Source organism: Castanea sativa, chromosome 11, assembly GCF_040712315.1.
Source record: "Castanea sativa cultivar Marrone di Chiusa Pesio chromosome 11, ASM4071231v1".
Classification (NCBI taxonomy): domain Eukaryota; kingdom Viridiplantae; phylum Streptophyta; class Magnoliopsida; order Fagales; family Fagaceae; genus Castanea; species Castanea sativa.
The window spans coordinates 36,274,891-36,301,218 of record NC_134023.1 but is presented as its reverse complement, the minus strand read 5'-3'; the positions used below and the strand labels follow the sequence as shown (position 1 = coordinate 36,301,218).

The window sequence follows — 26,328 nt, the reverse complement described above, 5'->3', positions numbered from 1 at the left end:
CATCTCACACTAAGCTTTCCTCATTATTTGCTATCATGGAACTCATAATGTTTATCTATTCATTTACTATTCATGGTTATGATGTAACTGTTACCATAGAATTTTTCCCTCATATTATTGTATTAGAAGACTCTTCCCTAGAGCTAATGGATGATGATTCTGATGTTTCCTCTTAACCTGTGAAACACTCAAAGTTTATTTTACTGTACTGCTGAGTTATTTTTGCTGCAGAAATATTTTTACGGCTGGGTTATCTTTCTGTAGAAATATTTTTTACGGCTAGGTTACTCTTTTCTGCAGAAGTACTTTATAGCTGGGTTATTTTCTGTAGGAGCACTCTACCGCTGGGTTATCTTTCTGCAGAAATATTTTTACGGCTGGGTCACTCTTTTCTGTAGAAGTACTTTACAGCTGGGTTATTTTCTGCAGAAGCACTCTACCGCTGGGTTATTCTTCTACAAAAATATTTTTACGGCTGGGTTACTCTTTTCTGCAGAAGTGCTTTACCGCTGGGCTATTTCACACAATATGCTTTTCAACCGCACTAACGCGCCTGCTGTAGGGATTGTTTATGGGCCATTCTTGTAAGTCCGAATCTAGGCGCAAGGCATAAAAATATGGTGAATTATTTAGATCTTCTCTGATAGCCTTTAGGTCGTGCATCGGGCCCATCGTCGAGTTTCGATTTAGGCCTCCGACCCAATATAAATCTCATTTGTTGGAAAGGAAATTTTTTCGCCCCCGACATTTTGGAGACTCCACTAGGGACTCTACTGAAGCCAAAAGTTCACCATGCCTCTTAGGTTGCGGAGTAGCCGTCAAGAAGGGACTCAAAACAATAGTCCCCCAGCAGCACAAAGCCATGACAGCCCAGCCACACAAGGAGAACAGGCTGGCCAACATGGATTTAACCAAGAAGGTTCTGACCACCGATTCTCTTTCCTCATCGAGACTTTACAAGGAATGCAACAAGCTCAGCTCGAGTTTGCTGACTCTTTGAGGATCTTAAGAGAAACTCAGAGGCCAACACCCTAGCCATTACATGAAGGACCAGATCCTAGAACCCAACAGGAAAGGGGGTTAACCGCTGGGAATCCTCAGTTTGGTGAGCAAAATGCCTCTCTTCCTCAGTTTGTTACATTATCTGATCTCACTGCTTTGCTGGAAAGGGAAAGGGTTAGCCAACCAAGAGAACCAAGGCACTTTGTTCGTAGGACACCCTACCTAGCTGAGTTACCAAGCAAGCCGTATCCGGAGAAATATGAGACTCCTACCTTCTCTCTTTATGATGGGAGGAAAGGGAATGCAATTGAGCATGTCAACAAATTCCTTGATTGCATGGGTCCTTTTGCTGGAGATGGTAATCTTTGCCTAAGAGAGTTCTCAAAATCTCTTACCGATCGTGCTTATATGTGGTACTCCACTCTTTAGCCGGGTTCCATTGCTACATGGGATGACATAGTTGAAAATTTCTGCTCAAAATATTTCCATGGAGAAGAAAAAGTTACCATTCTTACACTACACAACGCCAAGCAAAAGTCCTCCGAAGGACTCCTTGATTTCATCCAACGGTTTAGGGATGTTGCTCTTGATTGTTATGGGTAGTACAAAGAACAAGAGCTTGTTGAGATTTGCATTGATAACATGTCTCATGAGTACCGTGCCCATTTAGAGAATCTTAATATTATTCAGTTTGCCTAGCTGCTCCAGAAAGCTAGGAAGATAGCCGTATCAGTCAAGCCTCCCACCACCGAAAAAGCCAAACCATAAAAGAAAAGTGTCCCTCAAGCTCTCACAGTCCCCAGCAGTGAACCAATAATTGGAGAGAAGCGAAAAAGAGAAGAGGAGGAACAGTATCCTCCCATACCATGCACCGATGAAGAAATGAATGCCATCATTGACAAATGGATGGCTGATGGAGTGCTTAGGCCCTTCAAGCCTATCCGAGAGCCTACTCCGGAAGATATGGGAAAGCCTTTCTATTGTCGGTATCATCGGTATGTGAGTCATGGAACTAGAGATTGTAGAGCTATCCAGAGAACATTTCATAAAAAAATTTCTGATGGTACTTTGAGCCTCACTCGTGAGCAAGGGGTCTAGCGGAACCCACTGCCTCAACATCCCAGAGGGAAAGCCACAGTAGCTGTACTTTTTCATAATAGGGCTGATGAGGATGAAACTGCCAGCGATACAGGTATGCCCCTAGCTGCTATCTCTGCTCTTCAAAAGAGCCCTACCTTCCGGACGTTGTTCAATCAGTTAGGGCTTAAAGAGGAGTCAAGGAGGACAGCAACAAAAGCCCTTGTATCCATTACAGCCAACTCTGGAACACACTGCCTCACAGCTGAAGCTTATGCCAGCTGAGCCTTCCTAGAGACTACTAATGCCATTACTTTCACCAATAAGGACATGGAGGTACAATACCCTGATCATAGTAAACCATTATATGTTGCTGCTCAAATTAATGATGTTCACATAAGAAGGGCACTAGTGGACACTAGTGCATCACTTAATCTTATACCAGTCAGCACACTCAAAGCAGCTAGGATCCCACTCAGCAGAATCACTGGGGCACCTATAGAGGTTTTTAGCTTTGCTGGAATTCATGAATGCACTCTTGGCAGTATACAATTAGTCCTAAAAGTAGGGCCCGTTGTTGCTCTCACCAGATTCCATGTTATCGACTCAACCATTTCTTATCATGCTCGGGAGGCCATGGCTCCACAAACACAAGCTTGTGCCTTCCACTTATCACCAATGTGTCAAAGGAAGATTCAATGGTAAGCCTCTGCGCATCCCTGCTAATCCTACACCATTTGATCTATCCGAGGTGCATTATTTTGAGGCTACTTTCTATGATGAGCTCACCCTAAGTGGGGAAGATTCTACCTCAAGGCCCATTGGGATTCCATTACCCAGCTGGCAAGATATTGAGAATAATCCGAAGATAGACATGTGGTCTTTCCTCGATCAAAGGAAAAAGAAAAGAGAACGTGGGGAAACCCCCAGCGGTGTCTCATAGCCACAACGTGTACAAATCCAGCTGCCGGATGGTCGTTTGGGGTATTATTTATGACGGTACGCGGGGCCTAGCTGTCTCAAACAGAAGGGTCCTGGACTGAATGAAGCAAGTACTACACCAACTTACTGTTATACTCAAGAAACAGAAGCCCCAGCGGTAGAAGAAAATCTGCCCGGCAGTCTGGCAGAACTATCTGAAGAGCCCCCAACGGTAACTAATTTTTCACCTGATGTGGAGTTGGAGTCCGTTAATCTCAGTGATGATCCTAATATCTAGAGGCCAACCTCGGTCAATGCAATGTTGCCACCACTGGAAAAGGCTCAACTCATTTCATTATTAAAGGAGTACATCGATGTCTTTGCTTGGGAGTACCATGAGATGCCCGGTTTGGATCCTAACCTAGTAGCACATGCTTTCAATGTGGAGCCAGGGGGAAAACCAGTAGTACAGCCCATGCAGACATTCCATCCTAAGGTTGAAGCTTAGATTATTCAAGAAGTTCAAAAGCTCCTCACAGCTGGGTTCATCAAGCCTATCATGCACCCAAAGTGGCTTTCAAATGTTGTACCAGTCAAGAAAAAGAATGGAAAAATACGATGTTGCGTTGATTTCAGAAATCTTAATAAAGCATGCCCCAAAGATGAGTTTCCACTTCCAAATATGGATATGCTCATTGATTCAGCTGTTGGGCATGCTATGTTCTCATTCATGGATGGTTTCAGCGGTTATAATCAGATCAGAATGTCATCCAAAGATGCAGCCAAAACAGCCTTTCGAACTCCTATGGGCAACTTTTACTATACTGTCATGCCCTTCGGTCTCAAAAATGCCGGAGCCACATATCAAAGGGCTATGACCGCAATCTTTCATGACATGATGCATAAAGAGATTGAGGATTATGTGGATGACATTGTTGTGAAGTCCAAAACAAGAGAGGATCATCTTGCTATCTTGCGAAAGGTGTTTGAAAGATGTCGACTCTACAAGCTTTGCATGAATCCACTCAAATGTGCCTTCGGAGTTACGGCTAGGAAATTTCTGGGATTTCTTGTCCACCAAAGAGGCATAGATGTTGATCCTAGCAAAGTGCAAGCCATTGCTACTATGAAGTCACCTACTACACTCACACAACTTAAAAGCTTCCTTGGTAAACTCTCATACATTCGGCGGTTTATTCCCGGTCTCGCTGCCCTCACAGCTGTCTTTACACCACTGCTGAAAAAAAGGAAGGCCCTTCCGCTGGGATTCCAAATGCCAGCAGACATTTCTCCAGCTGCAGTAACTCATGACCAGACTGCCAACCGTATGCGCACCCATACTAGGGAAACCGCTTAAGTTATATTTGGCTACCAATGATGAGGCAATAGGAGCACTTATAACCCAAGATGATCAAGAAGATATCGAGCGACCGGTTTATTATGTTAGCAGAAAATTAAAAGATGCAGAAACCCGCTACCCAAGGGCTAAAAGGGCTTGTCTTGCTCTGATATATGTTGCCCAGCGGCTGCGTCATTATCTGCTAGCTCACACGGTACAACTCTTAACAAAATCTCATCCAATCCACTCACTCTTAAGGTGACCAGTTCCTTCCGGAAGGCTAGCACAATGGCTCTTACAATTATTTGAGTTTGAGATCATAGCAATCACCCCAACGACTGTAAGGGGTCAAGCCATCGCTGATTTATTATCAAACTTTCTTGGAGAAGACAGCTGGGACATTACTGATGAAATACCTGGAGATCTGCCAGCAGTTGCACTGATTGAAGCAGCTGGGACTACTTTGACTTTACGGTTTAATGGATCCTCTACCACCTCTAAAGGAGGGGCTGGAATAGTCCTATCCAAAAACACCGGAGAAGCAGTGGCTATGTCATTCGAGCTTGATTTCACATGCCCCAACAATATGGCTGAATATGAAGCATGTCTTACAGGCCTAGTGGTAGCTAGTGAAATGGGTATCAAACATCTTCAAGTAATTGGAGATTCAATTCTGGTTGTTTGCCAAGCTAGAGGAGAGTTTGCACTCAAGGAGCCATCTTTAGCTCCATATAGAGCTATGGCTCAAAGGTTGGAGGACTCTTTTGAAGAATTCAATATTGAACAATCCTTAAGGTCCGACAATCGCTTCGCCGATGCTCTAGCCACATTGGGATCAAAAGTCAAATTCGAAGGTGCAATTACAGATGTAACTATTGTAAAAAGGCCTATTCCGATCATACAAATGCTGAAGGAAGAATTCTTTGATCAACCGCTAGGTCAGATAGATTGGCGGTCTTCCATTAAAGAAGCACTTTTATCACCGAATGAGAAAGATCATTTGAAGGTACTCAAAGATTATGCTTTAATGGCTGGAGAGTTGTACAAGAAGCTGCCTGGAGGAGTTCTAGCTAGATGCTTGAGCCCTGGTGAGTTCGCTAAGCGGTTAAAAGAAGTTCATGAAAAATCCTGTGGTGCCACTAGTTCTGTCAGTCTCCACAGACGCCTCCAACGGCTGGGTTACTACTGGCCAGAAATGAGCAAACAAGCTGCACTGTTCAAGAACAATGCACCAGCTGCCAATACGCTTTTGATCAGAGGGATTCATGTGCAGCCTTTACCACTAATGATTGGCGTATACCCTTCCTTGAATATCTCATAGAGGGCATCTTGCCTGACAACCATGAGGAGGCCTACCGCTTGAAAAAGTTAGCTACTCGCTTTTTTGTGGAAGGGGGTATTCTTTTCCGGAAGGGGTTCAAGGGGGAGCCTTTGAGATGCCTAGGGACCCCCGAAGCACAATCGGTTATGCAAAAGGTACATGCGGGAGAGTGTGGCGACAATTAAGGCAAAAGGCGACTTCTCTAACAGCTACTCAACCTGGGGTATTTCTGGCCCACCATGAAACAAGATGCAGTTGAATGTGTGAAGACTTGCCATACTTGCCAAGTCCATGGGAATCTCATACATACTCACCCCACTAATCTCCATAACATGATGACTCCTTGGCCATTTCATACTTGGGCGCTTGACCTAATAGGCCCCATCAATCCACCATCCAAGGGTCATATTTAAATACTAGTGGCCACCGAATACTTCACAAAGTGGGTTGAAGCCATTTCCCTAAAGAAGGCTACAAGCCCAGCCGTTGCGAATTTTATCCTAGAGCATATAATTTGCAGATTTGGCATCCCTCACAAAATTGTTACAGATAATGGCACTCCTTTTGTCAACAAAGATGTTCGAAAATTACTTGACCATCGCCACATCAAGCACCGCAAGTCCACTCCTTATTATCCACAAGGCAATGGCCAAGCGGAAGCCACCAACCGAGTGCTATTAAGAATTCTCAACAAGATGGTGCATGAATATGAGGGTGGTTGGACTGAACACCTACTGGAAACCTTATGGGCATACCGAAGCTCAAGCAAAACAGCCACCGGTCTATCACCATTCTCTCTTGTGTATGGCACCGAGGCTATATCTCTGGTTGAGCTATTGGTTCCCACCCCAAGGGTTGTTCATAGACAAGAAATAGATATAGATGTTGCTGCTTGTGCAGAAATCAGAACTACAGACCTTGAAACCTTGGAAGAAACACGAAATCTTGCCTATAACTGCACCCAGCGGTATCAACAACAGATGGCCAATGCTTACAACAAGGCCATGAAATCCAGGATTTTTGTCAAGGGACAAATGGTTCTAAAGGCAACTGATCATATAAGGAGGAATCTCTCAGCACCCTCCAAGTTTGCCCCAAGTTGGAGGGGCCCTATCTCATAAGGGAAGCCAATGACAGCAGTTATTATCATCTAGCTACAGCAGAAGGTGAAAGTCTCACGGAACCTATCAATGGCAAATGGCTTAAGTTATACTACGCTTAACCTTCCAAGTATGTACCAAGTAACTCTTTTTTTTTATGGTCTTAAACTACTACTATGCCAATATTAATTAAGCATTGCCTTTTGCCTCAAACATGAATTTCTTATATTTGCAAGTACTCTAATATTACTTTCTATACATAAGCATGCATGTTCAAAACTATGAATAAAGTTACAGCCCTAACAGCTGGGCATCTTGAATCAAAATAGTCATGAACACAATGAGCATTTTCAAAATTATGTATATGATTTCCATGTCTATAGTTTTGCCTGAACATACTATTTTTTGATAAATAAATCATTTTTCACAAAATAAATTCATGTACTTATGCATAAGCGAAGACACAGCTGGGGAAATTTTAAGTTACCACATAAAGTTCATATGGCCGGTGCACCTTTGCACAAAACACAGCCTACATAGCTAAATAAACCCAAGATTCTTAACATGTTTCCTCACATCATATTTCAAAAACAACTGTCTAAAATACTAAGCTACTAGTTATAATAAAAGAAAAGCTAGTCAAATAAGCCATCACCAAAGGTTTCCGTTGAGGAAGAAGCACCTCCAGCTGACGAAGACCGCACCATGTCATCTCTCTTACTCAGTAAAAGTGAAAGCTCCACTCTCTTTGCTGCAATTTCTTTCTCAAGGGCAGCTATTTTTACTATAAGCTCATCATCTCGAGCAATACAAGTCTCAGCAGCAGTCTAAATCTTATCAAGAATGAATTGGACTCCAAACTTCATGAATAACAAGTCCTTGAGAGCATTCTTCCACTCAAGTGCTTTCTTCAAGTTTGAACTCTCAAGCTTGGTACGTTTCACATCTATCAATACAGTAACGAGCAATTGAAGTCCAGATTTCATCAATAAAGCACCTAGCTTGCATCCAGCCATGAAGTGTGGGTGTTTCCTTATTATTGCTGCTAGCAGTGGCTGACCTTCTACAGGAATTTTAGACCGCTGGGACATGACAGTATCACTTGAAAGGGGATGGAAGTCAGCTGCCACCTTCTCATTCTCCTCATCCTCTGCAAATTTCTCCAAGAATTCTTCAAGGCTCATTCCCTTGGTAATAGCAACTGAAGACTCAATCCCCAACTCTGCAAAAAAGAGGCATGGTTATGTCCCCAGGAGTAACAGAAAAGCATTCATACAGTCAAGTATCATTGAACAATAAACTTGCTTTACTGAATATGAATAAATCAAATACAGCATACCTGGAGGTTCTTTGCTTTGGTGAACATCAAGAATAGTCGAAGAAACAACATGTCTTTGGCTGGGCACACTAGCAACAGCTTCTCCAGCAGTAACAGTAATATCAGGGTCCTTGCCAGCATGTTCTTTGCTGGACTCCCCAGCAGTAGCTTCTCCAGCAGTAACAGTGACCTCAGGAACCTTGTCAGCAGCTTTCCAGCAATCACAGACTTCTCATCAGAAAGCTCTAGCTCTAGCAGATTCACATCTCCCATGAATAGGGGCTGGCAGGAGCTCTTTCCGTTGGAATTACAGGTCTATTATACCAGAAGCGGCTGGGACCCATGCTGTCTCATGACTGGGGGCTTCACCCTTCAAAATTCACTTCTTTGGCACCCTAGGTGGGCTGACCGCAGGAGACCCAACTGTTGGGAACAGAGGGGATGAAAAATACTATGGGTCTTGCAGCGGCAACAAGGGCTCTCCCAGCCTAACCTCTGCCCCAAAACCCCCAGCAGCTGATTCAGTCGCACCCTAGCCGTAGCCTCACTTTCTGGCACAGCCAACCCAGCAGTGCTATCATCATCAGAATCCAAAAGTTCTTTTCCTTCAACCATAACTCACTGAAGCAGAGATTTCATTTTCTCAGTTACAAAAGAAAGGCAGAAACCCACTATTCACAACTACCACCAAATTTTAAACTCACACGTGTGACCAAACAGAAATTGCTCACATGTGACTCGGGGGGCTAAATGTTGAGGTACAAATTTTCGGGCCCTAATTTCTTTAACCCACTCATAAAACACCCACACAAGCCCAAGAGTTATCTTAAAGCCCACATAAATATTTCCCACATATTACTCAAATATTCTCCATGTCATTGGGTTCCTATAAATATTCCCTACATATACAAGCCCCACAAATTACTTTGGGCCCTTTCACAAATACTACCCACTATATTATCCAACTTGGGTTTTCACAAAAAATGTCTATCACCTTACTATGTCCGTTGCTACACGACAATATCTTCACAAAACCTCAAACTATTTTACAAAGCCCAAATATTAATTTGGCAAACCATTTCTAAAAGAACAAATACTAATTTGACACTATTTTATAAAGCCCAAATATTAATTTGGCAAACTATTTCTAAAAGCCCAAATAATAATTTGGCACTATTTTACAAAGCCTAAATATTAATTTGGCAAACTATTTCTAAAAGCCCAAATATAAATTTGGCAAACTATTTTACAAAGTCCAAATATTAATTTGGCAAACTATTTCAAAAAGCCCAATGTCACTTTGGCAACTATTTCTAAAAGCCCAATATTATTTTGGCAACTATTTCTAAAAGCCCAAATAATATTTGGCAACTATTTTCAAAGCCCAAATAATATTTGGCAACTATTTTTACAAAGCACAAATAATACTTGGCAACTATTTCATAAAGCCCAAGTAATGTTTTCAACTATTTCAAAATGCCCAATGTCACTTTGGCAACTATTTCTAAAAGCCCAATATCATTTTGGCAACTATTTCTAAAAACCCAAATAATATTTGGCTACTATTTCCAAAGCCCAAATAATATTTGGCAACTATTTCTACAAAGCACAAATAATACTTGGCAACTATTTCATAAAGCCCAAGTAATGTTTTCAACTATTTCATAAAGCCCAATTTTATTTTTGCAACTATTTCAACTATTTCTAAAAGCCCAAATACTATCTTTGGCACATACTTATAAAACCTAAATGTTATCTTAACAATTATTTCACATCCCTTACTCATGGGGAATATTAATATTCATCCTTTAAGAAATACTTCTCTTGCAAAGTTTTTAAAAGCCCATGTACATCAACCATGGCAAAACCCTTCATTTTGTAGGGATGATCAAGCCCAAACAAGCCCAAATATAAAGCCCAGCTGTGGCCAGCCCAGGCCACACTCAAGCCCCAGCAGCTGGAGCTCACGTGAGCTAACCAGCCAACACTCAGCACAAATTCAACAGCTGAAGACCACTCCCATCAAGTTCCAACCTATCCAATCAAGTCAGCACAGTACATGTGTCCATCAGAGGTTGAATCCTTCCTCCACTAGCTGAAACAGACTTGACATAAAGCTGAAAAGACTTGACACAAAGCTGAAAAGACTTGACCAGAAGCTAAAGGCACTTCAGCCAGCCATCTCCTCTTCCTCCTCTAACCCATTCCGTTAAACATCAAAGGCAGCCATTAAAGCTCCTGAAGCAAGCTGAAATCAGCTTATTTTTCACGCTAAAAATGTATATTTTCGGGTTCATGGACCAAGCACATGGACCCCTCATGGGGAAGCTTAGGGAAATGTGGCTTGGAGGGCACCAAGGAGATCCCAACATAGTTCCAGCAAAGGCTCCAAGGTTGACACCTAGCTTGGGGTGATGCAACCTGCCTTTGGGAGCTCTGAATCTAGTAAGCAGTACAACCAAGGTCATTAGCTTAATGTATACTCTAACCCCATCGGCTAAGACCAATCAGCATTAATGCTAAGTCAGGATCCCAGTTGATATTACCCAAAAACATCAAGAGTCTTCTAATGGTCAAGCTTACCATTCTTAGCTAACATTCTCAGAACGAATCCCTAAGGATTTTCTGAAGATTGGGGAAGATTTAGCAAAGGTTATTTGCCAATTGCCCCCTAAATCTCAACTATAAATAGAACTCTCCATTAATGCCTCAAGGGGGGGAACAAGAACATACCAAGAAACTCACTCACAGAGAAAAACTCTCACAAAAACCCTTCTGTTTTAGCTTCTCAAAATCCCAGCAAAGTTCTAAGTCACAAAACTTTCATTCTCAAGCATGGAAACTGAGTTCCCCCACTCCTAGCTCAAAAACACCTCTCATACCTCTACTTAAAAACATACAGCACCTCCCCATCAGCTTTACTATACATTCTCACGCACTACCCATTCTACTCACAATTGGCTCTCCCTACTCATTACATATACTACATCCAAGAGCATGCTTTTGCACCATAATGACCTTGCTGCACTAGCTAGGATCTCTCTCTCTCCCTTCATCTCACACTAAGCTTTCCTCATTATTTGCTATCATGGAACCCATAATGTTTATCTATTCATTTGCTATTCATGGTTATGATGTAACTGTTACCATAGAATTTTTCCCTTATATTATTGTATTAGAAGACTCTTCCCTAGAGCTAATAAATGATGATTCTAATGTTTCCTCTTAACCTGTGAAACACTCAAAGTTTATTTTACTATACTGCTGAGTTATTTTTGCTGCAGAAATATTTTTACGGTTGGGTTATCTTTCTGCAGAAATATTTTTTACGGCTGGGTCACTCTTTTCTGCAGAAGTACTTTATGGCTGGGTTATTTTCTGCAGGAGCACTCTACCACTGGGTTATCTTTCTGCATAAATATTTTTACGGCTAGGTCACTCTTTTCTATAGAAGTACTTTACAGTTGGGTTATTTTCTGCAGAAGCACTCTACTGCTGTGTTATTCTTCTGCAGAAATATTTTTATGGCTGGGTTACTCTTTTCTGCAGAAGTGCTTTACCACTAGGCTATTTTCTGCAGAAAACACTTCATTGTTGGGCTATTTCACACAGTATGCTTTTCAACTGCACTAACGCATCTGCTGTAGGGATTGTTTATGGGCCATTCTTGTAAGTCCGAATCTAGGCCCGAGGCATTAAAATACGTTGAATTATTTGGATCTTCGTCGATAGCCTTTGGGCCGTACATCGGGCCCATCGTCGAGTTTCGATTTAGGCCCCCGACCCAATATAAATCTCATTTGTCAAAATGAAACTTTTTTGCCCTCGACACATATCAACTAAGATGATTTGTCTTGATCATGGAAATGAAGATTTCTAGTTGGTATGTTGATATGTTTTAAGAGTTAAGATATATTGAACTGGACCGCTGTGAGATTTATTATTCTCCTAACGACTGTCAAATGAGTAATAAATCTCACGACTTCTATTTACATGAACTCTTAATCCTGAGAGAATAATGGACTTGATCATGAGGTGTAAGTTGCTTTGACATATCAGGAGTGACATCTATTAGTTACGCTCAAAACCTCAGTATGTTGGGCAGCCACATTTAGTGTTGATGAAACATATATTCTCAAGATGGAATTCATAGTCTCTTAACGGAGATACAAAATATATTCCCTTGAGATAAGTTTAATGAGTTTGGTTATTAGAGAGTTGGGCCCAACCACTTTAGTAAGGAGTTACTAAAGTATATATTTATAGAATTAGATTTCATAAATATATGATTAATAATATAAAGGGTTAAACCGGATACTCAAGAAATGAAGATGTAGTAATCTTCAAAGTGGCAGTCTATATTCATGACTTTGTATTACTATGAATATTTCATGAAGGGGTTGCATGTATAATAAAGTCTTGAGATATAATTTATAGATAAGGCCTACAATGCAACTATATTTATATAATGGTATTAAATATAGTTAATGGTAACTTTGGATTTGTCAAGAGTTGACAGAAAAACCCAAGTATTGGAGCTAGTGTCTTATTGGTCCCTTTTGGTCCCACTCCAAGCCACACATAAAAGCCCAATTGGAATGGCCCAAAAGGCTAACCCAATTAGATAATCAGTTATATATATAAGGAGAGAAACATAAGAATTACATAGAGGTTTTTAGAAATCTCTTTCATATAAGGTTTTCATTAAGAACATACAAGGAATGAAATGGTTTTGTATGTGAGTGTTGGATACTCTTCTATTCTCTCCTTGGAAACTGATTGAGAGACCACACATCTTGGGCATTAAGTGGAATTGGAGTGAAGATTAAAAGTATTCCCAAGTGCTTCTGATCTTCGGTTTTGAATTTCACTGCACTAAGGTACACTTTCTTGCTCTCTAATTTTGAAACTTACATAGTACATATTATCAATTACGAATGAAGTAGATCCGTTTATTTTTCGCTGCGTACATTTATTTTTCCATCAAAGATAGCATCCAAACAACAAACAACATGTTTATCACTAGAAATGCATGTTCATATGAATGCATAACTTACCTTACTACATCACAACACCCATGGCATCAATGCATGATCATGTGAATGCATGTTCATGGCATCAAAGTAAGAGAAGAAAAGAAAACCCTAATCTAGCATGTTAAAGCAAACAAGTATACAAAAAGAGGGACAGAGACTTAGAAAGCATGAAAAAGGGACAAAACATAATAATATGATATGAAAGCAACAGAAGAACTCGGATTAGATTTTTTGGGCATGAGTATGCGTGTGCATATATAGGCCTGCAAACGTATGCTGGTTGTATGCGTACGCATACTTCGAGCCTGTGTACATATGTAGAAACATGCTCACACAGAAATACCCTAAACCCTAACCTGGAAACACAGAAACGTAGAAAAACATAATAGAACTTAAATCTAACAACCTAACATGCATAAAATCCTAAAGCAAAGAAGACCTAGGCTAAACAAACATGTTATAGCACAAAAAAATAAAAAGATTAAAGCAAGAAAGGTAAAGAAAAGAAAGGCTTAGAACTCAATACCTCAAACAAGAAGCTTTTCAGCTTGATTTTGACCGTTTCCCTCAATCAATCTATTCACAATCAAACAATAATGATTAGTAATTTTCAAAACTCAAGGATCAAGACTAGAAAAGGATCCAATCAAAATAAAATTGGCTTGAGGATGTTTTGTGAAATGCTCCCTCTTTGATTCACTATTTCTAGTGAATCTTAGTTTTTCCCTTAGGATTTTCTATGTGTTTTGAAAAGGTACCGTGTATGGCTTTATGTAGTGAGAAAATAAGGGTTTGGAATGGCTCCCAGACGATGTGAGATTCATTTCAAACCTCAACATTAATGTCTTTCATAGGTTTCTAAAACCCTAGCTGCGTACGCAGATCCGTGCTTGTGTACATATGTCTCAAACTTGCGAACGCATACGCATGTATGCGTATGCAAGCCTACGATTTTATGGCCTTTATTTTTCCAAAAATAGGTTTATTTTCTTATAAAAAATTATATTTTCCATTTAACACCTCTCAATTCAATTTGTAATCTGATTGGGCCCTAAACCAACCTTAGGCCTTAGAATTTTAGCATCATTGGGGAACGGGGGCCCGAGTTGTAAGGGGTACAAAACGCAGTTTCTACGAATGCCCCTTTTTTGATTTGCGAGCTTCGCTAACAGAATCAAAAGAATAAGAGAAAAAAATATTTGGTTTCAACATGCAGCTCGGGCCAAACCTATGCACATGACACCCAACTTCGTATGTCCAAATTCCCACCATTGTTGCTCAAGAAATGAGCAATGACAGGTTCACTATCCCAGGATTTGTTTTGTCAATTACAAGCAAAAGGCTAGTGACTCACTATCTTAGTGTCACTAAAAAAGAAAAACAAACAAGGCCAATGACCACAACCATCAACCAAACAAACAAGGGTGCTCTTACGAACTTAAAAGGATACATCTTTGTGGTGTCCATCTGGGGCGCTTGCCTCAAACTTCTCTGGGTGGATTGTGCCTTTAGGTAATACTTGTCTTCTCCATCTCTATCTCAACCTATTCTGGTGAGGCTCTTGCCTCAGGGTGATCTTAGGATATGTGAACAAGTTTTGTATTGTAGGGTTTGTTATTGCATATTCAATTCCCGAAGGATATGTGAACAAGTTCTGTGTTCTTCTTTTCTAGCTTGTATGGGGTTTTTGCCTGCATGTTCAATTCCCGGAGTGTATGTGCACAAGTTTTGCGTTCGAACTCACGAGGAAGTCTTGGGTGAAAGATCCATTAGGGATGGTGAAAGACTCACTAGGGATTTGATCTGCTGAGGATTGTGCTGGTGACCCACAAGGGAGTCCCCTTGGTATGTAGTTCACTGGAGAAATAATAACTTGCTGAGAAGTTTGGCGGTAGTCTTTGACTTTCGAGGAAGTCCTTGATGGTGTTTGGCCTATTGGGGAAAATTCTCCTTCATGGCTCACTATGGAATTTGTGTTGATTTCACCCACAAGGGGGTTTTATCAACTTATTAGGGAAGTTTTCTTCACAACCTATGAGGGGGTTGCCTTTGTGCCTTGGACCCACGGCAGAGTCCCTCTATGATACTGTACTTTACCAGGGGCTTGGTCGATGATCTTAACTCACGAAGAGGTTTCCTTGATGATTTTTGATCTGCTGAGGGATGTTTTTGATGTTTCTAATCCATCGGGGATGCTCTGTGTCCTTTACCCAACTGAGGGTATTTTTGTCATTCTTGAATTTTCCTTTGCACTTCCTACCTTTTGGGAACCCACTGGGAATTTTGAAAAAAAAAATTGTTACTAAACTACACGTAGTTTGGTGGGGGCCTAAACTACGCGTAGTTTATCAACCAGGTGTGTACTCGCCTCTTCATTTTTCTTCAACGATTACCAACCATTTCTTTTTCTTTTTCATTCTCTTCATCTCCCTCATCTCTTCAAATTCTCTCTAACTTTCTAACTTTCATCTTTTCTCTCTATAAAACTCCAGACCTCTCTCTCACTTCCACTCACAATTTGACTCCTCTCTCTCAAATTTCCTCATCTGAAACTCTCTTTCTCTCCAAGCTCTCTCATTTTCTCCATGGCACCCAAGTCCAAGAAAACCTCCTACATGCTCTCTAGTGATGCCTTCAATCTCACGCGTTGGAATGGAGTGGTGAGGTTGAATAAGCCCCCTTCCTTGACATACAGACCATAAGATCATCTTTTAGAGGGTGCAAGGACCAGATCAGTATGTTTTTCAAACTTTTCTCATTTTCCTTTGATCTTTGGTTTTAATCTATTTTCGGACATGTAAATGCTTGGCTTTTGTTGTGGGATGGGTTTAGATGAAAACCTGATACCTTAGGAGGGGTAGGAACTTGTCTAAGATGAGTTTTAATTGAAGCATACTCGAAAAAGTCAAAGAACGACCCATTACTTGTGTTTATGCATACGCAGACTTGAGCTTGAGTACACAGCTTGCATTCATGCATGTGTGGCCAAGTTCTATGCATACACGATTTCCAACTTGCGTACACGTGCCCAGTGCCTACATACGCAGACACAGGGTTGCATGCACATTTCTCTAGTTAGGAACCCTATTCTTAACTTTGTTTCATCTATCTCTTATCCCAATGCAAATCTAATAGAATTTCTTCATTATTTTTGCATCATTTTGTGATCCCAGCATCATTTTCCATCTTATTATGAATCTAACATCATTTTTTTTTCTTTTCCTTTGCAAATTTTGCCCCCGTTTTTCAGCAGGGGAAGCACTAACCAAGTGGCATTTTGGTATATGACTCTTACTAAGGAGACCCAGGGTCATATATGTGCAAAGGGCTTCAAGCCAATTATCTGCTTTCTACCAGAGAGGTTTGCCAGCGCTATTTTGGTGCAAACTTTAGCTAAGAGGTGGTGGGACACCACGCACACCTTCCACATTGCTGATAGGGAGATGACTATAACTTCCCATAACTTCCACCACATGGCCGGCCTTAGGTGCAATGGGGCTCTAATAAACTTGGAGGGCAAGTTAAGCACTTAGCTGGGCATAATTGCTTGGGAGGAGGTATACCACCGATATGATCCAATACATTGACATCGAGATGGATTATAGGCCTCTCCCATTGGTGACAGCTGATGACTATGCCAAGATGGCTAAGGTCTTCTTGCTGTACCTCCTTGGGGCATATCTCTTCACCAATGGTAGACAAGCGGTGTCTTTTAAGGTGGTTGGACCTCTTTCATGACTTTGAGAGGTCTCGAGACGCCAACTAGGGGCAGGCATGCCTTACCTATCTGTACTTCTCCCATGACATGCTCAGTCGGGGGACCTTGCACTAGCTAGTGGGGTCTTGGAAGCTCTTTGAGGTTAGTTTCTTTTCTCTTTCTTTTGTAGCTCATGCACTTCCCTTTTTTGCAATCAATTTCATCCAAATGTCATTTAGGCTAAAATTGCACTACATGTTCTTACAAACTGTATCTATGCTCACATCTCGCAAACTATCATCTTTGCAAACTGTTCACATCTATACCTTGCAAAATATATCATTTTCTCGTACAAACTGTAATCTTGCAAACTATCATCTCACAAATTGTCATCTTGCAAACTATTCATACTTGTTCATTTCTGTTTCTTGCAAATTGTATCCATTCATCTATTTTCTTTCAGCGTTGGGCCATTCAGAACGGCTTTATTGCCCGTGGTGCAAATGTGGATCTAAAGAGCTTCTCTTCGGTCAGGGCTCATTTCAATGAGCTATCTTTTGGTGAGTTGGGATTGTAGTGCCTTTTTCTATATCTGTTACATATCTCTTAGGATTTTTCTTCCCTAACCCTATGTGCTATTGTAGGTCAACCGGAGCCCTTAGGTGAGTGTCCCTCCTGTTGCAAACCCGAAATTGGAGGCAACTGCCATTGACATCTCTGGGATTACTCAACCCTTCGAGGGCGTTGGCTTGAGGGTGCTCTATCTGGTGGAAAGGGTGTGTTGCCAGTTGGTGGGTGAGGATGCCCCATAGGTTCCGATGGACCCTCTAGTGTTCATGCTTGCCCTACTTTCCATGACGGATGCGAAATACCAGTTATGGAGGAGTGGCATCCCTTATACCCAACAGACCTCAGATGAGCTAGACTATGAGGAGTTCAATGATACCCGTCTCATATCTTCTCTCACTCTTGCAGTATGTGTTCTCCTTTCTCGTTCCTTTCTCTTTTTCCTTTGCATTGCTTTGCATGATGATGTTCACATGGGATACTCATGACAGGCCTACTGCTGGTGTTCCCCTTGATTCCCCTCACTTTCTGTGGTCGGTTTATGTCTATGGTCATGACGGTTTTGCTTATAAGTGTTCAGTGGGCCGTAACACAAATGTCATGGGCTACCCTTTCCTAGAGGGTACACGGGTGGTGAGTTCTCTCTCGTTCTTTCTTTATTCCCTTTCCATTCTTGGATCCCAATACTTGTTCTAACACTCTTTTGTTTCAAAATTCAGCCCACTCTTCAGGAGCACAAGTAGCTAGTTTGGCTCGCGAGAAACCTCAAGCTGGAAATGACAGAGTATTCTCGGCAGATCTACGACCCTAAAGGGTATGCATACCCAGGTAGTGGTGATGATGATGATGATGATGATGATGATGATGGTGATGGTGGTGATTCAAAGGTGACTTCTAGCTACCAGCAGAGGAAGAAGCGCTTCCGGTGATCCTGTAGACACATAGACATACATATATAAGAACCAATAAACCTATAATCAGAACCAAATCCTACAGCAATCTTTGACATGGCCACCGTCCACCGCCCACGTTGCTGTTGCTTGAATATCATCAACAAGCAACAAATGGTCTAATTCTCCCAAATGCCAAGTGCTGACAATGACAAGTTAAAGCCCACGTTTTAGGATGCATTGGAAGAATTTACATGAGAGAGTTTGCGTGTTCATACTTTGGTTGCTTCTATAGGTTCTGTGACTTTGGGATGATTTAGCACTGTATTCCAATGTTATTCACACTTTTCCAAATTGTGTGCATTCTTATTGGATTATAGGCTGATTTTTTGCTACGTATTATTTGTAGATTTCATACTATTTTTTGTTTCAGTTTTATTTCAAATATTTTAAATTCTATAAATTTAAGTTAATTTCTAATTTTTTTTATCTCACTCTATGCAAATAAATTAACATAAATAAGCGATTCATAAATCGACGCTTATTAAAGTTGTATCTTTCCTTCAAAAAGCCGGCCTACATATGGTGGGTAACAATGGAAACAATGCTTTAATTGATTGTAAGGTTCTTGGTTTTAATTTTGCTTTGTTGAGCATTTACATATGTTGTGTTTAGTGCTTTGTGAGGATTTGCTTTTATTTTTAGGTATTTGGGGGGAGTTAATCAATTTGGGAGTGTGTGTTTATGTTTTTATATGTGTGGGGCTGATATGGAAAATACTCTGTATAAGCTTTCTATTGTAAGAAAAGAAATGTAAAGAGATTGGAAAAGTTAACCAATGCCCCCAAGGACATTGGTTTAAAAAATAGTTTTTTTTAAAAAAATTTTATAGAAAAAGAAAAAAAGTAAATTTTTTTTTGTTTGACAATTTTTATGTTTCCTTTAGGAGTGATATTAAAATTTTCTTAAAATGATCTATTAAAAAATGCACTAAAGGATCCTATTAACTTTCTTAAAATGTTCTTTGTCTTTCCTTCAGGGAAGTCAATATCATACCTGTATTGACCATACCAAGGAAATATACCATATCAACTATTAAACTAATACTAATACTTCTCTAAAATTTATTGTAAAAAATAACATGTTGTACTGGCCAATATTGTTCGATTGGTAAAATTTTGAATTTTTCCTTTTTTTTTTTTTTTAAAAAATAACATATTATTTAAGCTAATTTATTGTTTAATGTACTCAAACTAATATTTATACTTAGAAAATATAAGAATTTTAATTGTTTTTGTTGGGTTAGAATGAATTGACCCCTTGTAAATTAATTAATTACCCAAGTTAATTAATTAGATCAAATTATATGCAATGGCGTGGTAGCACAAACAAATCACCAACTAAACTAAATGCAGCGGAAAATAAATTTTGATAGGCCAATAATGTATTGACCCATTTGTAACTTAATCAATTAATTTAGCCAAGTGAAATTAATTAGATTCAATGATATACAATAAGCGTGGTAGCACAAAAAAATCACCAAATAACTAAATGCAGCGGAAAATAAATTTGACATGGGTGATTTGTTTACTAATGGGGAAAACCACCGAGATAAAACCCCACCGGGTGAATTTAAGGTTACCACTCTTGAGAATCCACTATTATCAAAACAAGCAGTTATAAGTAAAGGAATCTCAGTACCTTATACCAACCTAAGTTGAACCCTTACCCCAATATACAATTGGACTTGTAATTTAGTGACAATCTCTCATTTCAATGCACGACTCTAAGTACGTGACTACCCAATTGATGTGCGGATCCCAGTACACAGCTTACTCCTTTGCACGAGTCCAAGTACTTGACTAGCACACCAACTTGAGGAAGATGTTGGCTGCAAAGTTCTTTAGTTCATCCAAATGATGAAGATCAAGAAACTCCTTGGTTACAAAACCCTTGGCGCAAAGACGCAGTAGCTTCTTCAATAGAAAGATGAACTAGGGCAAATTGTCTCCGGTCACTCCATACATGAATAATCACTTTGCATTAAGTTGCATCATCTGTGATGACCCTTAAAATAATCGTTATATATGTCTAGGGTTATGAGGAAAGAAACCCCACACAAATAACTTGAATATGCGTGAAAAATAGATAAAATACAGCACTTCCTCATAAATCTCGATAGATAGGTTATCTGTTGAGCATCGAGCTAAAACTTCCTTTTAAACCTTGATAGATACAATCTGTTGAGATAGCTGTCAAGTTTTAAAATACAGCACTTCCTCACTTAAAAGATCCTTACATTTGAACAAGAAAAAAACTAAGTAAAAAGGAAAAATCTAGTCTTGGTCCACGGGGTTTTCTCCTTCCCTCTAGCCGTCTAGTCCCCCCCCCCCCCCCTCGAGTGAATGAGCATCGTCCCCAATAGATTTGGATTTATCTCCAGGAGCAATCTCCCCATCACCTTGAGGGTTGGCAATGGTGTCATCGGCAAACAACTCATTGGTGCTTTCAGAGTAGACGGGCTAGGCTAGAGTCTGAGCCTAGGGGTCAATGGAAATATGGGACAAATCTAGGTCTGGAAAGGAGGCCTTAACCTGACGGAAGTAGTCGTCAAAGCTATCCGCAAAAGAGCCACCATGCTCTGCTAGGAGGGCTTCGGAATCATGATACTCCTGTATTAGGTCTTCCTTAGCCTGACGAAGCTAGTCCTTGACGTCTTTGATTTCTCCTTCCTTGTCCTCAAGGACTTTCCTCAGCACCTTCATCTGCTTCCCCAGTTTGCACCAAAGTTGCTCCAACGCGGCAAGTTTTTTTTAATCCTGGACCACTTTCCAGGCTTTCAGCTCCTCTAGCTCAGCCACCGTCGCCTTTGCCTTCGTCCTTACATGATCCAATGCTGTCTCATGGGAGAGATAACGGTCCATCAACCCTTTCATCATTAGCATCTCCTTTAGAAACCAAGAAAGGGATAGAAAAGTAAGGAGACAATTTGACAGAAAGAGGAAAGGGACGGACATAGGTGTCTTCTTTGTTTCAGCCTTGATCCCGATGGCTGACTCTGCCATGACTTTGGGTTTTTTAGAAGGACGGTCGGTCTTCTCCGACAGTTTCCACTTCATGGATGGGTTAACTTAACGTATAGCTTTAAGAGGCAAGCTTCCCTCCTGTTTCTTCTTCGCAGCAGCCTGCTGGTTTATAAAAGCTCTCCTCTTGCCTTCCTCCATTTCTACATCAAGGTAGAAGGAAAGAAAAGGTTAGGTAAATTACAAGAAATAAAAAGGAGAAAATAAAGAACGATGGACTTACGTTTGCATGCCTAACTGTCGTAGTGACGAGCAGTGGGTTCAGGACCATCGTAATACTAGTGGATTGTGTCTAAGGTAACAAGCTTTGCCCACATCCTCTTCTTCAATTTAATCGCAAAAATTTTCTCCAAAAAGCTCCACTGCTCCAAGGTCACCTCTGGACGGTCTCGAGCTGCAAAAAAAGGGACGGTTAGACCAACAATGATAAAAAAAAAAAAAAAAGACAAAATTTAAACCAGACGAACACCTACCAGATGGAGGCATTATGCCCTAAGTTTTGTCTACGAGCATGTACTCCTGATCGTTGGGGTGACACATCCAGTCGTCACCCTGAATTAAGAAATACCGGCTCTTCCAGTTTCTGTTGGAGTCAGGATTGTCACACACTAACTTGAGTACAAGCTTCCTTGGTAGGGAGCTATACATACCCTTGGACTGGCTGATTTCGGATGGACAGTAGTAGTGGAAGAACTCCCCCACCGTTATCCTACGCTTCCCATCACTCAAGACTCCATGCAAGACTTTCGTACCAAGGAATACTCTCCAAGCATTCGGAGAGATTTGGGTGACGGCAAGCCCCAGGTACTGAAGAAGACGACGATGAAGAGCACTTAGAGGGAACCTAAGTCCTGCCTTAAACATCTGCTCATACACCCCGACGTCCTCGACGCCCTCGTAGTAACACTTTTCAGACTTAAAAGGTAAATGGATAGGGATGTCGATGAGAATCTGGTACCTCTCCATAAAGGACTCGAAGTGTTTTTTCTTGATGGTAAAATTAAAGTCATTTACAGTCCACAGCGGGAGAAGGATAAACACCCTAAGGCCATCTGGACCTACGACGGACTAGACGGGAGGATCAACATAGATCACGTCTGAACTATTTGAATCACCGCTTGAACCCTCTTTTGATCTGACGACGTCCAAGTCTAACTCCTCCACGGAAGGAGAATTGGCAGACGAAACCTTTTTATCATGAGAGGTTCCGGGGTAATCGTGACCAGACGAATACACCTCATTGTAGCTTGCTCCTTCGCGGACACATGATTGATCACTCGACGCCTCACTAGACATTTGTCACCTACACGTGACGGATAAACCCCTAAGACTCTACAGGTCTACATAGGCGACGAGCAAGCAATATTTGAAGTAAAGAACAAAAAGAGAAGTCAATGTAAGGCAACGAGTGCTTACTAGTTGAACGATACGAAATGCAATGGACACGACATGGCGGACAATCGCAACAAGTGAACGGTCACCCAAATGTGACAGAGAAGACGTAGCTGCAAAGAAAGTAGACAGTAGCACTCTGGCTCTGAAAATTTGTTGTGGAAAGTAAAAATGAGAGGGAGAAAGCAACATATATATAGAGGGAATGGCATGGAAGACGAAGGGACACTTCGGTACGAGCAATTAACCACTAAAAACTTGCCTCGTGCCCTTACTGCATTAATGGCACTAGGCTAGCCTGTCAAATCAGAAAGCATTTCCTAAGGGTTAAGTTAAACCGTCACTCTATGGGTCCGTTTAGGAAATAAGGCGACGGACCCATAGAGTGAGGGGGCAACTAAAGAGGATGAAATTAAAGTAGACGGTCTTGTTTTACAAAACCTGCCATGAGCGACGGTACTAGGTAGTGGACGATCAAAGGGAAGGAAGCAACACGGCGAAACATGTTGAATGTGGATGGACTCTCTATGGCTGACAGACGGGAAAACAGACGGATACAAAGTGGGCGGTGGCAAAGCCACGTGGCACCCACATGGTTTAATTGGTCCTCAAGGAACTTCAAATGGAAATGTCTTGTGCTCCACGATTAACCATAGTCAACCAAGTCTCTATATGGAAAGATCCAGTAAAATACATGTATTAACGAGGATCTTCCCTACAAGGAAACATCTTCCTCGGCAAGAAACCAAAGTCGGTTCTACACTGCTATAAAAACCCAAAACCCTCAAAAATCAAGGTACGCTTAATTTACCCCAGCTCTGGCACTCTAGAGTTATGAAAGTTCTCTAACTTAACCTTCAGAGGGTATTTGGTCGGTACCACACCGGTACTCTCTGTAAGGTCTTTTTCTTCTTTGTTATGCAGGTCTTGCCTAAGAGTGGGCAAGGATCATGCAACTTACTGACGATTTTCGACGTCATCAACTAACATACTCTGAGGTTGGGATTAATACCAACCAGATCCAAGGATTTTCAAAACTAGTCAATTTGGTCCCTAAAGCCAACTTAGTCCATAATCAGTTAGTTATTTTTTCTCAAATGTTTTAGGGACTAAATTGACTATAGGGACTAAATTTGTTAGTTTCAAAAAGTCTTGGACTTGGTTGGCATTAACCCAAATCTCAATAGGTATGAATGAAATTTACCCAATTAAATTTTATAAAGCTCTTATTATATATTTTATAGACCACCATGTCAAAAAATGATGGTATTATTTTAGGTTGGAACATTTCAATATTAAAATATTATTTAATAAATTAATTAAACGATGAACTGATAAATTTAACAAGAAAAAATGTGGAGCTATGTGGGGTTGAAGGAAAGTTAATTTTTTAGTTAAAGTTTGAATTCCATATTAATAAGGAAAGAGAGTCCTTATTTTATATATACAAGTTACGTGCCCGGGTCCAATATCTTGCATATAAAGCAGGAATTGACAGACAATCCAAAATGTCTTGCCGACAAATCTAGATATTTCAATAGCCGAAAGCCTACCCTGGACAACCAAATTCATTATGCATCACACGGTTTATTCTTACACAAATATTTGTCAAAATTCATAGGCAATGGGATTTGTGTGGATTTTGATATAGCGTGTTGATTATGACGGGAATTCAAATACTTTTGGTATATGAGAATATTTTAGATTCCCTAGGTTCAAATTATTGTAACTAGCTTGTAATCTCATATAAATGCATAGATACACTTAAATATATATAATAAGATGTATAATATAATTTATATATATATATATATATATATATAAATAATTTAAATACTATTGATAGTCATTTTTATATTTTGTAAAAAATCAAGAAATAAAACTTGTTAAAAATAAATAATTTAGGACATATGGCGTAAAATTGGAACTCTAATTTGGAATTTTAATGTGAGTTTCTCTTACCTTCACCTATTGTAAGGACGAGAATTGATTCAAGGCTCAATAGGTTTGGACAATGACACAATAAACCCACAATAATAATTTCGTTAGAGAATAGGTCTAATATTGAACGTTCAGTGAGTTCAGTATAAATCACTACAAGTTAGTTTAATCTTGGAATGAACATAAATAACAAGTTGAAAAGAAAAACACTCCTTGGTCAAGTCCGAAGATGGTATGTTCTTATATATATTTCTCAGACTTATACAAATATTCAAGTTCTTGATTACAAAGAGGTTTTCAGTCTTCTTTTTCTGATCCCCCCTTTGTTAGGGAATCCTTTCCCTTTTATACTCATTCCTTCCTCTTATGTTAGCCTTCCACTTGTTGGTCAAGTAACTCATCTCCTTGATACTTGTCCTATCAAAACCTTCTTGAAGTCTTTGGTAGGTAGCTGTAAGGCTAGAAGTCACTGTTCAGGCGTCACCTCCACATTAATGTGGCCAGATGTTTAGGTACAGAGCATTCAATGCGATGATAGCAGCTTTATTCCCAGATATTTGTTAATAACCTGTTGACTCTCCTCTCTCCAAAGCTTATCCTCCTTCTGCGCATGGTTGTCCTCTTCCCAATACTTGTAGGGTAATCGAACTTCATGCTTCTACTCTGTTTCCTGAGGAGGTTTGTCTCCTCGGGCAACATCACCTGCCTGTCCTGACCAGTTCTCATCCTCAGCCTGACAACCCACTTGCTTTTACTAATACTTGTTTGTCCTCGGGCTCTTTGATGTCTTCGGGCATGGCCCACAGCCCAATACCCTTATCTGAGTTATTTTATCCCCACAATAGCCCCTGGAAACTCTGTTCTTTCTTTTCCCTTGAGAGAAAAATGGGGTTTTGACCTTTCATTGCTATTCTTCCCACACTTATGACGTTTCCACCTGTGTGAGTGTCTTTTCACCTGCCATAAGCACGCTCCTAACGCTTCCACATATGGGACACTTTAGCAATTACTTCGCACGGCGCCCTGTTCCCCACGTACTACGGTGCAATGAAGATCTTACGGCAAAGACTTCTTCTAGGGATTTGAGCAGGAACTTTCCCGCTTACTTTTCTCTCCTATATAAAACTCTCAAAAAAAATCGAATGCCCCACTTTCTGAATTTTCAACTCTCAAGAACCAGTCTGAGGTGCTCCTTTCTTATATTTTTGTAAGTAACCCTTAGCCTACGTACTAATTGTTAGGACCTCTTTCTTCCTCGGCCTTATAATTTTCACCTTATTCTTCTAACATCCTTCACTCATGTCTAAGAATGGGTAGATTCGCTAGCTTGGTAGATACCCCTGAGGGCATAGAGAGTTTTAAGGCCCGTTATAATATACCAGCTGGGGTTTCCATCCAACATTGCCTTTAAGGGGAATGGCATGCCTTACAATCAGAAGGAGAGGTGGTAATCCCTATGATTGCCTTTATAGAGAGAGTGATGAGGATCCTTATAGGTAGAGTAACTAGGGATTTCCTAATTGCCCACAGACTTTGGTTAATCCAGTGTTCCCCAAACATGTTTAGAATACTAGGTAGCGTAGACGCCCTTAACGAGAAGATGAGTGTAAACCTCAACCATCATGACGTGAACTGGGTGTATAA

The 26,328-nt window shown here is 40.5% G+C and overlaps 3 protein-coding genes across 3 annotated transcripts; all 3 read left to right on the top strand.

Moving 5' to 3' along the window:
- The first annotated feature begins 2,409 nt into the window (after positions 1 to 2,409).
- On the top strand, positions 2,410 to 3,508 carry LOC142616435 (uncharacterized). The gene is made up of 3 exons (XM_075789293.1): positions 2,410 to 2,780; positions 3,094 to 3,232; positions 3,299 to 3,508. Exons 1-3 carry the CDS (start codon positions 2,410 to 2,412, stop codon positions 3,506 to 3,508), a joined length of 720 nt encoding a protein of 239 aa, XP_075645408.1.
- A 51-nt stretch (positions 3,509 to 3,559) lies between these two features.
- Positions 3,560 to 5,660, top strand: LOC142616433 (uncharacterized). Its single transcript, XM_075789292.1, has 2 exons — positions 3,560 to 4,325; positions 4,663 to 5,660. Exons 1-2 carry the CDS (start codon positions 3,560 to 3,562, stop codon positions 5,658 to 5,660), a joined length of 1,764 nt encoding a protein of 587 aa, XP_075645407.1.
- Positions 5,661 to 5,819: 159 nt separating this feature from the next.
- LOC142616432 (uncharacterized) lies at positions 5,820 to 6,781 on the top strand. The gene is made up of 2 exons (XM_075789291.1): positions 5,820 to 5,883; positions 6,210 to 6,781. The coding sequence occupies exons 1-2, from the start codon at positions 5,820 to 5,822 to the stop codon at positions 6,779 to 6,781; spliced, it is 636 nt and encodes a 211-aa protein (XP_075645406.1).
- The last annotated feature ends 19,547 nt before the right edge of the window (positions 6,782 to 26,328 follow it).

Excerpts from the sequence above, each read along its gene's own strand:
- LOC142616433 (XM_075789292.1), top strand. The coding sequence starts at position 3,560 with ATGCACCCAAAGTGGCTTTCAAATGTTGTACCAGTCAAGAAAAAGAAT. Across the intron at positions 4,326-4,662 it reads TCATGACCAGACTGCCAACC|CAATCACCCCAACGACTGTA; the intron begins GTATGCGCACCC and ends TTGAGATCATAG.
- LOC142616435 (XM_075789293.1), top strand. The coding sequence starts at position 2,410 with ATGGAGGTACAATACCCTGATCATAGTAAACCATTATATGTTGCTGCT. Across the intron at positions 2,781-3,093 it reads TGTCAAAGGAAGATTCAATG|CTGTCTCAAACAGAAGGGTC; the intron begins GTAAGCCTCTGC and ends CGCGGGGCCTAG. Across the intron at positions 3,233-3,298 it reads TATCTGAAGAGCCCCCAACG|AGGCCAACCTCGGTCAATGC; the intron begins GTAACTAATTTT and ends CCTAATATCTAG.
- LOC142616432 (XM_075789291.1), top strand. The coding sequence starts at position 5,820 with ATGCGGGAGAGTGTGGCGACAATTAAGGCAAAAGGCGACTTCTCTAAC. Across the intron at positions 5,884-6,209 it reads TAACAGCTACTCAACCTGGG|ATAATGGCACTCCTTTTGTC; the intron begins GTATTTCTGGCC and ends AAATTGTTACAG.